The sequence below is a fragment of the Amblyomma americanum genome, chromosome 7 (genome assembly GCF_052857255.1).
Source record: "Amblyomma americanum isolate KBUSLIRL-KWMA chromosome 7, ASM5285725v1, whole genome shotgun sequence".
Classification (NCBI taxonomy): domain Eukaryota; kingdom Metazoa; phylum Arthropoda; class Arachnida; order Ixodida; family Ixodidae; genus Amblyomma; species Amblyomma americanum.
The window spans coordinates 135165644-135180509 of NC_135503.1; the positions used below are offsets into that span (position 1 = coordinate 135165644).

The 14866-nt window shown below is 50.6% G+C and overlaps 1 protein-coding gene across 1 annotated transcript in view; it reads right to left on the minus strand.

Annotated features, from left to right (window-relative positions):
• LOC144098089 (uncharacterized) overlaps positions 1-14866 on the minus strand; it is a 51860-nt gene that overhangs the window by 7001 nt on the left and 29993 nt on the right. Inside the window, exons 6-8 of the mRNA XM_077630641.1 lie at positions 14009-14306; positions 2790-2912; positions 845-994 (exon numbers count right to left, since the gene is read on the minus strand). Coding sequence (XP_077486767.1) covers positions 845-994; positions 2790-2912; positions 14009-14306 — 571 coding nt within the window. The remainder of the gene's footprint in view (positions 1-844; positions 995-2789; positions 2913-14008; positions 14307-14866) is intronic.

The following is a 14866-nucleotide window of genomic DNA, read 5'->3' on the forward strand; positions in this document are numbered from 1 at the left end:
CTATTCATGTAGGCACAGAAACCAAAGCCCCTGCCCCTGGTCGTGAAAATACTATACTCCATAAGCAGTTTTGTACTCGTAACGATGTTTTCAAGGTAAAAATGGCGACGCGTTTCTCCACGCCGCCAGGCCATCATGAACGTTATGAAACATGGCACACAATAAAGCGAGACACAAAGATCGAGAAGGCGGCGAGCAACGCTTTGTCAAATTTATTGTTTCATGTCGTTCTACCAAGTCCAGCATTCTATGCGCTATCTTCGGCTACTTATCGCTGCGCAGTACACTAAGAAGACGTAAAAAAGCGGGCAGTGGCGCTGAGGATTGCGCTTCCTCAGTTAATTTAGCATCGCAAGCGAACGACTGCCGTAGAATTTTTATCTACCCTAGCCTCAGTGATGTGTCACCGAAAAAATCCAGGCGCTCACAAAATAATCCGGTCCAAGGCTCACACCTTTATATGTGGATGTTAAAAACTGCTGCCTGAAACAAAATTCCAAATGACCAACCTAGACAAAATCTCCCATTTTCCATTGAGTGCTTGATAATACAATGAATTGAAAACTCATACGCCAGATAGTGGAAAAACAGCAGGAAAGCGCTTATCTGAGAGGAGATAACAGAACTGGATAACAAGAATTTAATTGATAAATTAAGTTACCAACAAAATGAGCTTGAACGACTGAATAATTTAACCAGGCGCATTCGGCACGAGCACTCCACTTATTCGAAGTAATATACCATATTGTTGAGAAGAAAGTTTTTTCCGTTTCATTTAGGAGCAGCCCGGAACATACCCGCGGAGGGGAGTGAAAAACACATTGCACCCGCATACGGTGCGCACCTGACGCCCGAAGACTGTCCGCTGTCCGTCTTCTTGTCGAGCGGTGCAGCGCGCGACAGGCGCGTCGAACCGAGCTCGTCCGGTATGTCCAAGTCAATGCCCTTGAAGCTGCTGGCTGCGGTCATGCGGCTCTTTTCCTGTGTTGCGGCGCTGGGAGAGAAGGTGGCCACAATCAGCCTGACTACGCCCGCTGCAGGGCAAAGGCCTCTCCAATTAACCCTGTCCTTTGTCAGCAGCGGCCACCGTATCCCCCAAACTTCTCCTTCTCATCCTCCCATCTAACTTTCTGCCGCCCCCTGCTACGCTTTCCTTCCCTTAGAGTCCACTCCGTTACCTTTAAGGACCAGCGGTTATCTTGCCTCCGCATTACATGCCCTGCCCAAACACATTTCTTCCTATTGATTTCGACTAGGAGGTCTGTAACCCGCGTTTGTTATTTCACCAACTCTGCTCGCTTCCGGTCTCTCAACGTTACACCTAGCATTTTTCTTTCCATAGCTCGCTGCGTTGTCTATAACTTGAGCTGAACCCTTTTGGTTAGCCTCCACGTTCCTGGCCCGTAGGTAAGCACTGGTAAGATACAGCTTTACTATACTTTGCTCTTTTGGCACAGTATGGGGAAGAAAGGAGGTCGCCAGACTGTCCCCAGGGGTAAAAATTTAACACCGGCACGAGAGAGGGCTGTAGCCTGAAAGAAATTTCAAGATTGCGAGATCACCAAACTTATTTCCCCCAAGAAAGCGAATTGGAGGCGACACTTACGCTTCGCATTAAATTAAGAAACGACGCGATAGAAATAGTGGGCTAGTGACCATATATGCCGAATTGGTCATTCTCCACTTTTTATTTTAGATCCCTGGTAGTCCTGATATACCTGTCCTGGCGAAGTGATGCAGCGTTAAAGCGATTGCCCTGCGACGAAAGGTGCTGGCATCGCTAGGGCTTGTGCGACCTTGGTTGCTCCTCTTGGGCAACTTCTCGGGACCAATCATTAATTTTACTGCCACTTGCCACAGTGGTCACTTTTCTTACAACCCAGTGGCCAGGTTGTGATGACGCCAGAAGGTCACGTGACATTAGAAGGTCGAAAGACACGAAGGGCCTGAATTTGAAAGCGCGATTGAAGTGGGCATTCATTTCTTGACATGCAACAGGCAAAGGCGAGCTAGTTCGTCGTTAACAATAGAATGCATATTGCAACCGCGCAAAACGACGAGCGACAAAGAGAAGAAAGCAAAATACAAAACGGGAAACTTCAGCTGAGGTTTACTGCAAGGAAAACCACATTTATACAAGATTCGTAATCACACCTGATAGACAGCAGACACCCGCGTGCCTGTGTTACGTGATTGTGTCTGTTGTCTTTTTTTTTGGGGTATGTGCCATCTTTTGATAGGCTAACAACAACAACAACAGCAGCAATTTCGCTCTCCTTCTCCAAGGCTATACCACACTGGCAAACGCCCAGCTACATGTATACCCCCACTGATGCCTCTGCGCATGCGCACGAAATGAGAGGCGCTATCAAGCGGCTCCGGCGCAGCGTAAGACTTGGCTATTGCGCAACGGAGGCGCACAGCTGGGCACGCGCCGGCGCCAGTGCGTCTGCTGCGGCTATGACGCACTCTTTGATGACCGGCGAGGCGAGCGCGCACGCGCGGCGCCAGCGGCTCCGGCGCCAGCTGTGCGCCGTGTGACGTCACTGTTCCTCGCGCATGCGCTGCATGGCTCTCCAGGAGCCACGCGAAACTGCTCAACCTCGGCCAGTGTAACTCACGCTACAAAACAACACGACAAATCAGCAACGCTGCGAGCCTACCGCTTAATCTGTAGTGCATCACGTGCAAGGTTTGATTGGTGTAAGACACAGATCCGATACGCGTACAGCAACCCGATAACTTGGCATCATATATCATGTCGCATGAAGTTACTTCCAACTACTCACGCTGTGATTGGGGGACCGGCCACCGGAGGACGTCCCTGTGGGGCTGGAGGGGGTGCACCTGCCTGCTTCTTCCCAAAGAACCGGGAGAAAAACGAAGGCTTCGGTTCGGTAGCAACTGCACCGCTGTGGACAGAGAAGGCTTTCTCAGTTGAACCACATTCTCGCAAAGCCTCTTGCAGAAAATTCGTGTGGTTGGCTGCTGCTCCACATCAGGCATAGTACGGCTGCAGGCGCCATGCACCATGCAAAGCGTGTACATTCAAAGGTCAAAACGGTGTATTGTAACAACACTAAGCGCCCTCTGATCACGTACCATTCACGTGCAACAACTTGTGCTTTAATCCTGCTAGATACAAGCTCATATTCTGAAGCCCGGAAAAGACATGTTCTGGCTATAACCACTGTCAGCGAGTAACAAGCGCGTTTGCACCATGGGCAATATGTTGGCTCCAAAATGCATGTAGCCTGCAAGAAGTACAGTTACGCTGGAGCAAACCTCTGAAAGTACAAGACTCTGTAGCTGACGTTTCAATTGCGTTACCATGTTCAGAACATATAACGCTAGGATTCGGCGAGTGCAAATGGGGTCCTATCGTCAGCACTGCAGCGAATATAGGAGCTTTAAATGTTGGCGCCGTCAGTGCCCGAAGCGGCCAAAGTCTTCGGTTAGCTCATGGCGCTTGTTGCATGGGCCTGTTATTTTACCGCTGTTTACAGGTGGTCAGTTCAGCATAGAGGGTTCTATTGTGCTCTTTCTCGGATATACGCCAGGTGCTCGAATGCTTTCATTCGGATAATTAGGCGGCTAGCCGGAGTACACCTAATCAAAACGGTTTGTTTTAGAGAAGCGCGAAGACAATCCTTAAGTACTTAGGGCACGCTAACACGTGTAACTGCTGATTTAGAGGCTATTCTCAACTAACGCCAACCACATTGCTTTCCTTCAGTTTTTGAACTGCTGTCGGTTGTTGAAATTTTGCGCTTGAAGTTTTTTCTTTCGGGGAGACAGGGACGCTTCTTTGCCACCGCAAGGTAGTTTTCATCATTTTAAGGAATTAGAAGTGCATCGATCGAAAAGCAGCATATGTTACATGTAAAATTAATCAAGTAGCAACTTGGAACGAGTTTGATGTCTAAAAATAAATTTTAGCGAGCATGGAAACAAATTAAAAGTTTATGGGAGATCGGAGCCCAACTTTTTATCACTACCTTTGAAATATTTAATTTACATTATTATAAAGGAGGCGTCTGACCTCAAGACATTGCACATGTGAATGTGCAAATAAAAATAAATATATGAGAAATATTCCGCTCATTTTGAAGAAGCACAACCCAGGGCTATTCCCTTGATTCATTTCAAGGGGCCTTGGAAGTAGTGTTGGGCGCACAAGAGGTAACATACGCTCCACTATGACCCCCTCTTTTTGTTTTTTTTATATATAAACATCAATTATTTTAAATTAACTCACTCTGAGAGTCCCTGCTCCATCTTTAAGCTGGACTCAAGAACGCTAAAACTCGCAGTTTCGGTAACCGAAGACGAACGCTGTGTCAGACTGCTGGATGGACAGAGAACTTGTTAATTTATTAAGAATTTTTTTAGAGGACCTTCCTGCCCCCTTAATTTGCCCTTACAGATTGTTACCATAGCCTGGGAAAGAAGTAACAGTTATCTCGATTTTATATAACTGTCCGCGGCTCAATGAAGCCTTCACATTTAGCCTTAAGCACCAGACCCCTCATGAAAGTTTTTACCATTAGTGAGTGCAACATGCTCCTTCGGGTATCTCCTACAAGTTGACGCGAACGTATTTTAAGGATTTAAAAACGCATCCGTAGCCCATGGTTCATGCTGGGCATAGTGCACTCCAACTGCCTCATTGAAGACGCATGCAGGTAGTGCGCTACACGTGGGATTATAATTTCAGTTGTTTTTCCGCCTTATAAGTACAAAATGTTGCTTAAAATAAAGAGTCTGCAGAAACATGGAAAAAAAGTTCGAAAATTGTAGCATATCATTCAATTTTTTTGGCCTACAAAATGCAACCTTCTAAATTTTTTATTCGTAAAACTAAAAGAGCATTGCGGTGAACCATGCATTTTTTAGCGGCTTCTTTGAAGAGTTTTTATGGTCGCAAGCAATGAACATATTTCGGGCCTTAAAGAAATCTTGTGGTCGTGAAACCCCAACGAAGAAAATATGGTCAAACATAATTGCGCATTTAGACTGACGTGGGAGAACACAGGGAGGACACAAACACTGGTGTGCAAACTATCAACTAAGGTTTATTGCGGTGTGCACACATATATAAGCTTAACATGTCGAAACATAAAAGCACATTTAAACCAGCAACTTTGCTATCGTATCGTCAAGCATCAGAAAGACTTTGTCCTAGCTGATCGGTTTATGTTTGGTATCACATGTCCAAGAATCGCTTTTCCTTTTTGGCAAGCAAAGCTGAAGGGTCACTAACACGCGTCCCTTCTTTTCCTGATTCAAGCAGTAGGCTTCCCACAGCTCCCTGGTTGTCTTATCTCAGGATTTCAGCACAACTGTAGTCTGTTGGAAGTGGTGTCTGCAGCTATCACATCTGGCGCAATGTGCCACCAGATTTCCATGTGAGTTAATCTGCCAGCAGCTGCGACTATGCTCTCTGAGTCTTTCATTTAAACATCAGCCCATCTAGCCCACATATGCTCAGCCGCAAGATAGCGGTATCTTGTAAACCACTCCTTCACAGCACTCGACGAACCTGGTTGTGTGCCTGACGCCACAAGAATCCTCTTCTCCAAGGCTGGTTTCTTCATTTACCATCGCGCACATTCCTTTTAGTTTTCTTGGTGCGGAAAAAACTACTTGCACTTCATTATGTTGACCATATTAACTACCAAGTAGCCCAATTTAAAACCCTCATAATGAGGAAAAAATGTTCAAATTAAGAAGACGAAACAATGAAACCAAATGGCGGTATTTGGGTTTTTGCACTGCACCATAAAAAAAACATGCTTGAAAGCAGTGGTAGAGTGAAGAGATTGTCTGACGCGCGCAGAAGTGGCCGGCCCTGCTCACTGCCGTTGACTAGAGCAGACGGAGTAGAGAATTTATCATGAGTTCGCGGAGGTGGATGAAAGCATCGTTTTCGCGAAAACAATTGAGACCGAGGATCAGGTCCTTGGGGCGCTAAGGCAACACAGCGATGCAGCCAGTGAAGATGATACCGCAAACCTATATCCTAGGGGTGCAGACGAAGAGCAGCATCACCTCGTGGCCGCCAGCTGTCCGCATTTGTGTTCCTTGTCAAGGTGTCCGGGCATTTATCGAGAGAGTGTAAGAGCACGACTCATAACGGAGAAATCGGCTAGGGCATCTATGAGGGCAGCCACATGGTGGTTGTCAGCAGCGACTCGTATCTCGGTGGAAACGAGTTCACTTTCTGTAACGTGATTCGTGAAGAGTTCGTCTTGACGGTGGTGGTGTTCGTGGAAAGCGGGCGTCGGGCAGAGGCTGCTCTGGGCGTCGGAAGGTGCATGGTCAGTGCTTGGGGTGGAAGGGCGGGTTGAAGAATGGTGAAGTCGGAGAGTTGGGGATGTTCGAAATGCGGCGGGACGGCGGCCCTGCCCCAGAAGTCGCCATCCTCAGTTTTCGCGGCGCGGACTAGATGACTGCCGTAAGAATGACTGGTGACCTGGAGAAGGACACCGACGGTACGACGCCGACTTGGACTCGCGTTGTGGCGAGGGTGCACGGGTGACGTTGGCTGTCATGTACCGGTCGCTGTCGTGGGTTCGCTCGCCGTAGCGCGGGCGGGGTGCGTCTTCTGAAAACCCGAACAGGCCCATCCGGCGATACGAGCAGTGACACAGTATGTGGCCGTCGTCACCGTAGTGGAAGCACAGGGGCCGGCTGCTGACGTGCGCCAAACGTTGTCTTTCATGACTGGTGGGCATGCGCCAGAGATATCATGCAGGGCAGGAGAAGTCGGTAATCGTTGATACGATGTTGGAGGAGCAGGGTAGTAAAACGCCGGTGGTGCTGGAGCAAAGCTGTGCAGCGCTTAGCTGTACGTCATGACATACGCTGCAGGCGGCGGATGGGGAGACCGCAGTAGCTGCTCGCTCGGCCCTATTCGTCACGAAAGACATCCGAGATTGCTCCCCGACTCCCGGGTGCTGCTTGAGAGGGCGAAGCTTCTTTGGCACGTCGCGCATGGTGCTCCTGACAAGGCGTCATTCTCCATGCCGGGCAGCGGCATGTTGCCGTCCATCGCGGTTATATGCGCCGGATGGCTGTAATTAATGCGCGCTCCTCTGCTCCAGGGCGCGCTCTATGCTTGTCACCTCCTGAACAAAATGGAGCACAGTGCTAGGAGGGTCGCGCACAGGTCAAAAGAAAAGCTGCTCTCTGATCCTCTCGCATGAAGGGTGTTGCAAATGGGTTGCAAGCCCCAAGGGTAGCGTTGGCCTGGCGGCCTGGGGCACAGCTGGAAACATCCGAAGGTCCCGGCAAAGGATGAGTCGACTGCCAACAGAACAACTTGTTTATTCTGGCATCGCAAAAGAGCAGCCGGTCAGGGCGACCACGTTACTCGAAGGAAGAAATCGAAGTCTCTCTTTGGCGTCCGGGGCAGCTGTTTTTATACCCTCGGAGTCGAGGGCAAGAAGGAACGGCTCGGGATGAGTCGCACGAGACGGCGACGCACGGACATGTTGAGACGTGAAGTGACGCGTCCGCCGGGCCGGCGCCGGTCAGACCTCCTCGCCTCCCAGTTGGGGAGCTCCTCTCCCCGGCTGCCGCGCTTTGACAAGCGTGGGCACCAACATGCACACACACACACGCACACACGACGACACGTGGCATTGAAACCTGCCTGAACGCGCTTGGCGGGAGGCGTTACGGCAGCACTGAACGGGCCCAAAATGACCGCCACTTTGAACGAAGCCCCGGCGTCCGTTGCATCCGCGCCGGCTATACCGCGCGTCGTAGGCGAAACGTAACAGACCGCCCCGCCGGGAGAAGGAGATCCCGATGGTCAGGGGACTGCATCCGCTGTCCGGAGGGATGTCGCTCGGTGATGCTCGTAATCGAAACCGGTCGTCCCTCGACGTTGCTTGAGCGCAGCGCACAGAGAAGGCCTCGTTCTCAGGTTCAGGATCACACAGGACACTTCAAAGTGACTTCGGGAGAGTTGCCATTTTTGTGCTCGTTCCCAGCAAGCGTTAGAGCTACGCCGAAACGCAACCGCTCAGTCAGCAAGCACGAGACAACCCTCACTAAGCTCTGCCAGGCTCTTTCCCCTTTTATACTACTGCCTAGTTCCTTACAGTAGTCAAGCAGCACTCAGAACGCGTCCACAAATTGGAAAATTGCACTAGAAAGCACATCATCACTTTGAAACACTAAACAAAAGCAATATGTTAAAAATCCTGCCTCAGGAAGAAAACATCAGTAACAAACAACTTTGAGGCGGATTCCCACGTTAGGGGCCTCGACTTAAGCCATCGGCGTTACCGTTGAGACTCCCCTTTTTGTAACGCACCTCAAAAGAATATTGTTGCAAAGCGAGGCTCCAGCGCAGGAGGCGGCCATTTTTGGGAGAGATGGTCTGCAGCCATTGGAGAGGGCAGTGATTCGTCTCAATGATAAAACTCGAGCCGGCTAGGTAGCATGACAATTTCTGAACGGCCCACACGAGACACGCACACTCTTTCTCGGTGGCGCTGTACGCCTGCTCACGACAGGTCAGCTTACCACTAGCATACAGGACGGGGTGTTCCACTTCTCCATTTTCCCGTTGGCACTGTACAACGCCCATGCCTCGCTCAATAGCATCGCACTGAACAACGAACCCTTTTGTGTAGTCTGGCGATCGTAGCACAGGCTGGCTTCTTAGGGCGCTCTTTAGGGCGCTAAAAGCTCTTTCCTTTGTCTCGCCCCAGATGACTGTTTGGGGCTCTGTTTTTCTTAGAGCATCCGTCAGGGGAGCCGCGATATCGGAGTACCTGGGGATGTACCTCTGATAGTAGCCGGCGACACCTAAGAACGACCGAATATCGGTCTTCGTGCGCGGTTGCGGGAAGTCTCGCACAGCGGCCACCTTTATTTCAGAGGGGCGGCGACGACCCTGTCCAATCACGTGACCGAGGTAGACAACCTCGGCCTGTGCTAATTGGCACTTGGGAGCCTTGACTGTCAAGCCCGCTTCGCGCAGGCGGGTTAGCACTGCCCGCAAGTGTGCCATATGCTCAGACCAGGATGCGGAGAATATCGCTACGTCGTCTAAATACGGTAAAGCGAATTCTTCCTGTCCCCGCAACACTTTGCCCATGAGGCTTGAAAAGCAGTATGGCGCGTTCTTCAAACCAAAACTGAAAACTTTAGGACGGAATGTTCCCATTCGTGAAATGAACGCCGCATACCTACTAGCCTCTTCTGTAAGTGGAACCTGCCAATAACCCCTGACAAGATCTAGGGTGGAAATAACCTGAGCGCTACTAACTTTCTCAAGGCGCTCCTCGATGTTAGGGATCGGATAAATTTGATCCTTAGTGATGGAATTAAGCCTGCGGTAGTCGACGCAAGGACGAGGTTCCTTGCCCGGTACCTCAACTAAAATCAAAGGGGAGGTATAATCACTCTCACCCGCCTCAATAACACCGAGCTGTAGCATTTTCTTTACCTCAGCCTCCATAATATCGCGCTGGCGGGGTGACACCCGGTACGCCTTGGATCGTACCGGCTCTGCGGAGGTAAGTTCTATATCATGAGTAAGGACAGAAGTCCTACCAGGCCTCTCAGAGAACTGACCTTGAAACTCTTGTAAGAGTTGGTGTAGTTCGGTTTTCTGCTCAGCCGACAGCGGTGCTTTAATGATTAAGTCACTAATGACCTGATCAGTGTCTTCCCTGTTCGTCACTGAGCCTAGTCCCGGAAGCTCTTCTAACTTTCCCGTGTCGGGCATTTCCTCTCCAGTATTTGGTGCCTTCAACGCTACAGGCTCAATTTTATTCAGTTCGGACGTGCTCTGAATATCAGCTTGCTGCGCCTCCGACCCTTTCTCATTGTTCGACAACGTCGGCCCCGCAACTACCGCCTTTGCAGCGAGCTCCCGAACTCTCGATCTGGTTAAGGCCTGAACGCTAGCCTCACCAAACAAAAGCCCCTTCTCGCGCAGGAGGTGATCGGACCTGTTCGAAAATAGGTACGGGTACTTGGGGGGCAGCATAGATGACACTACGGCCTCCGTCTCAAGTGCTCCGAAAGGTCCTTCAATAAGCACTTTTGCTACGGGCCGACACACGCTATGAGCTTCCACGGCTTGCTTGATCCATGCGCACTCGCCCGTGAACATATCGGGTTCTACGTAAGAGGGGTGAACTACATCTATTGTAGCTGCGGAATCACGAAGCACTCGGCACTCTTTCCCGTTCACGAGGAAGTCTCGCATGTAAGGCTCGAGAAGCTTCATGTTCTCGTCAGTGCTACATAATGACAAACACACGACTTTTTTTTTGTTTCTGGACACTGCGCCGAAAAGTGACCCGGCTTCTGGCACGTATAGCACACGCGCGCTTGCCTCGTCTCGAACCGCTTTCTGCGTTCGGCTTCGGCTGCCGCCGTCTCCTTACGTTCGGTCGGACTGCTTTCACTCGCATCCGCACTACGTGTGTCCCCCCTTGCTCTCATGGGTGTGAACTTCGGCCTCTCAGACTTGGAGCCAAATTCACCCTTTTGACCGTCCTTAGCTCCGCGAGCCCGACGCGTCACAAACTCCTCGGCTAGCTCGGCGGCTTTAGCCACTGTACTAACGTCTGGCCTATCCAACACCCAGTACCGCACGTTCTCAGGTAACCGACTATAAAACTGTTCCAGCCCGAAACACTGCAGAATTTTCTCGTGGTCACCAAACGCTTTCTCTTCTTTGAGCCACTCCTGCATGTTTGACATAAGCCTGTAGGCAAACTCTGTGTATGACTCGCTTCTGCCTTTTTCATTTTCCCGAAACTTCCGACGAAACGCTTCCGCTGACAGCCTGTACTTTTTTAGCAGACTCGATTTCACTTGGTCGAAATCCTCTGCCTCCTCTCTCTTCAAGCGAGCGACTACGTCGGCCGCCTCGCCGGGTAACAAAGTGAGCAAGCGCTGTGGCCACGTTTCCCGAGAGAACCCCTGCTTCTCGCACGTTCGCTCAAAGTTAACCAGGAACAAACCAATGTCCTCTCCAAGCTTAAACGGCCGCATCAGGTGAGTCATTTTGAACGATACTCGTTCTCCTGCACCGTGTGCCTGACTTCCATTACCAGCGCGTTCCATCTCTACCTCGAGACGCTTCATTTCCAAAGCGTGTTGACGGTCGCGCTCTTCTTTCTCTTTTTGTTCTTTACGTTCGCGCTCGTCTTTCTCTTTTTGTTCTTTACGGTCGCGCTCGTCTTTCTCTTTTTGCTCTTTACGTTCGCGCTCGTCTTTCTCTTTTTGCTCCCTCTCCTCAATGGTCTCAAGGCATTCCGACAGCTCGTCATCCTCAGCCTCCAACTCAAGAATAGCCCTTAGCAGTTCTGGTTTTCTGAGTTTGTCTGAGACATCCAGACCCAACTCTCTTGCAAGCTCCAGCAATTTCGGTTTGCGCAACGACTTCAAATCCATGGCTGCTCCGAATGCTGCTTTCTCTACTGCCTACTATTGTCTTGCCGCAAACTAACCCGGCAGCAACGACAACACAATTACCAGCTCTATTTCTGACGCTAAAAAAAGCCTGGAAAAACTCAGAAGAAGAAAGTCCCGCACTCACCAAACCTCGCAGCCAAGAATTCAGCGCAGTCGTTCCGCTGCAGGCAACCAGTCATCACACAGGGCTCGTTGCACTGCTCCCGGATGGTCGTTGTGCTGCTCAGCATACAATTGACCGCATACCTTCGCTGCTGGCCTCCGTTGTCGCGATCTCACCGCTGGTAACCAGTTGTTGCAAATGGGTTGAAAGCCCCAAGTGTAGCGTTGGCCTGGCGGCCTGGGACACAGCTGGAAAACATCCGAAGGTCCCGGCAAAGGATGAGTCGACTGGCAACAGAACAACTTGTTTATTCTGGCATCGCAAAAGAGCAGCCGGTCAGGACGACCACGTTACTCGAAGGAAGAAATCGAAGTCTCTCTTTGGCGTCCGGGGCAGCTGCTTTTATACCCTCGGAGTCGAGGGCAAGAAGGAACGGCTCGGGATGAGTCGCACGAGACGGCGACGCACGGACATGTTGAGACGTGAAGTGACGCGTCCGCCGGGCCGGCGCCGGTCAGACCTCCTCGCCTCCCAGTTGGGGAGCTCCTCTCCCCGGCTGCCGCGCTTTGACAAGCGTGGGCACCAACATGCACACACACACACACGCACACACGACGACACGTGGCATTGAAACCTGCCTGGACGCGCTTGGCGGGAGGCGTTACGGCAGCACTGAACGGGCCCAAAATGACCGCCACTTTGAACGAAGCCCCGGCGTCCGTTGCATCCGCGCCGGCTATACCGCGCGTCGTAGGCAAAACGTAACAAGGGACGCACTTTGTTCACTTCAGACATGGAAGGATATGCGTGATTGAAGACCCGCATCATGTCTTCTACGAACACGGTCATGCTTTTATTTGGCAGCTGCGCTGACTACTGCAAGGCAACTCCAGCTCGCTCCTTCCGCTCGTTGCTGTGGAAGTTGTCGCAAATGCCGCCGGAAATCTCGCCAGGTGGAGATTGCGGACTCGTGGATTTTGAAACCACACATTGGCGGCGTCTTCGAGAGCAAAATAGATGGTCCTTTGTTCGCGGTCCTTGTCCCAAAGGTTAAACGTAGCTACCTGGTTGTAGCTGCCCAACTAATCCTGCGCGTCTTCAAACTTATCGCCATTAAACGGCGTGACGCGTGCGAGGCGCAAGAAGAAGCAGCGGTGGCGAACTTGTGGCATTCTGGACGGTCTGAATAGACGCCGTAGACGTCATGGTGTGATGCGGCGTCGTGAAACGGCTGAACTCGGCATCCTTAAGCCTGGAGAGCGGCGGCTTGCCTTGCCGATAGGTGTCTTGTCCACGTGTTGCAGCTGCGCGTTGGAGGCTCTCGGGAGCTCTTGGTACAACAGCAAAACACCCACCACCCGCACAAAAATGTCACGGAGAGCCGGTAGAGCGTTAAAAGGCGGCAGTACTAGTACTAGCATGGCAAGCGCACAGCACGTGCCGTCAACCCCCTCTCGAGCAGAGACGACAAAGACAGGCGGGTGCCAAAGTACCAAATGGCGGCGCTAGTAAACGGCCAACGGTGTGTAAATATGATAATAAAAGTTTGATTTCTTGAACATGCAGCGTGTAATGACGCATCTACCCCCTCTTCTCCGTGGCCCTTGCCCATCTATCCTAGCGCAAAAAAGCAATGGAGATCACGTGAAGAGGTTGGTCACGTGACAAGAGAACAGAGCCGCGTTGGTCGTCGCAGGACGAGCATATCACAGCTGAATGTGCTGTAAAACCCATTGCTCAAGATATGTTGTCCTGCTTACTACAGCTCCTTAGGCATGAATACAATATAGCTAGCGATGTGAGAGAAAAAACTATTCCGTCATAGTGGATTTAAATAATTGTCTCTCTCAAATTTGCTAAGACATTGCAGGCGGCTATAACGTTGTGTTAAGAGAGCAAGAAAAAGAAATAAAAGTTGTTTCAGACGAAATTGGTTTTCTTTATATGGAAACACTCATGTTCGAAAAATTTAACTTGGAAAAAAAACACATACGATCATTTTATATGTGGCTAGACTTTGTTTACGGTTAGTTTCAAACGCATGTGTGAATTAAAAAGAGGAATTTGCGTCTTTGAAACTGTGCTTCATAGCGCGTTGTCTAAAAGGTTATGCCCAAAAGTCTGCGGCTTTCCGTGCAGGGCAAGTAAAACTTCCTGCCACACATAGCACCGTGCTCATAGTTTTTCTTGTGCCAGATATGAACAGAAACATTCAACAAGTTCCCGTGCTTGCTTCCTGCTGGTTAGCTCACTATGCAAGAGCAATGCAGCTACGTTGTACACTGGTGATGTTCAAGAACATAGGCGTGCAAGCGAAGTGCACAGCGTGCATTCCACCTTTATTACCGCTCCCAACAATCGTGTGACGAAATCATACCTGTAGCGACGAAGATTTTTTCTCGCGAACAAATATGCAGTTCGGGTTGCCCGAATCCTCAAACAGAAGACACTTACGTTGGTGGTGCCTCAGGAGGAGGTGTTTTTGCCGGCGCCTCTGCTTTAGGCGAAGCCTTGCCAAAAAATGGCATACGCAGGCCGATCTTCTGTGGGGGCTGGCCGGATTCGGCTGGCTTGGGCGCTTCCTCCGGCGCCACGGCGGTCTCCTCAGCAGGCTTCTTGCGGAAAAAGCTGAAGAGGGACCTCCTGGGGGGCTCCGGCGGCGGCGCCGGTGGGGCCTCGGGCATCGGAAGGTCGAGCGCGGGCACTGGTTCCGTCTCGTCGGCGGGGGCCACGCTGCCTTGTGCCGTGCCGGCTTAATTGCAGCAAAGCCGTTATCAGGAGATGGTAGTCTCAGGAAAAATTTCAAGCTGTACTTTCCGTGCTAAGGAGAACACAAAACCTGTCGCGTTACTCCCCTTGCCTGGCCTTTTGAAAATAAAGCAGTGCCTTATCATGGCGGAAACAAAGCGAATCTGCGTAGGATGCGGAAGATACGAAGCCGACGACGGCTACGGCGTCCGATTGAAGTAAACAGGCATGTAAACAGGCATGCCAGGCCGACAACCAGGCAGAACTCTTGTGTTCTATTAAAGTCCAATAAAGTCCCTCCTCCTTCACCTCCTCCTCCTTTTTTAATAAGGGAGTAATAAGTCATTTGCATCCGCCCAAGATGAACTATTCGGCCATATGGCCCTTATTACAAATATACTCCACCTTGGGGATTCTATATATTAGGAAAACACGATATTTTCTGCTCACGTTATTCACTATACCTATTAACTCGGATTTCTCGCAAAAAGTTACTAGGGCTTGGACGTTAAGAGATCCTTCTTTGTATTTACTTTCATAATTTAGGTGCCCGAATATAGAAAT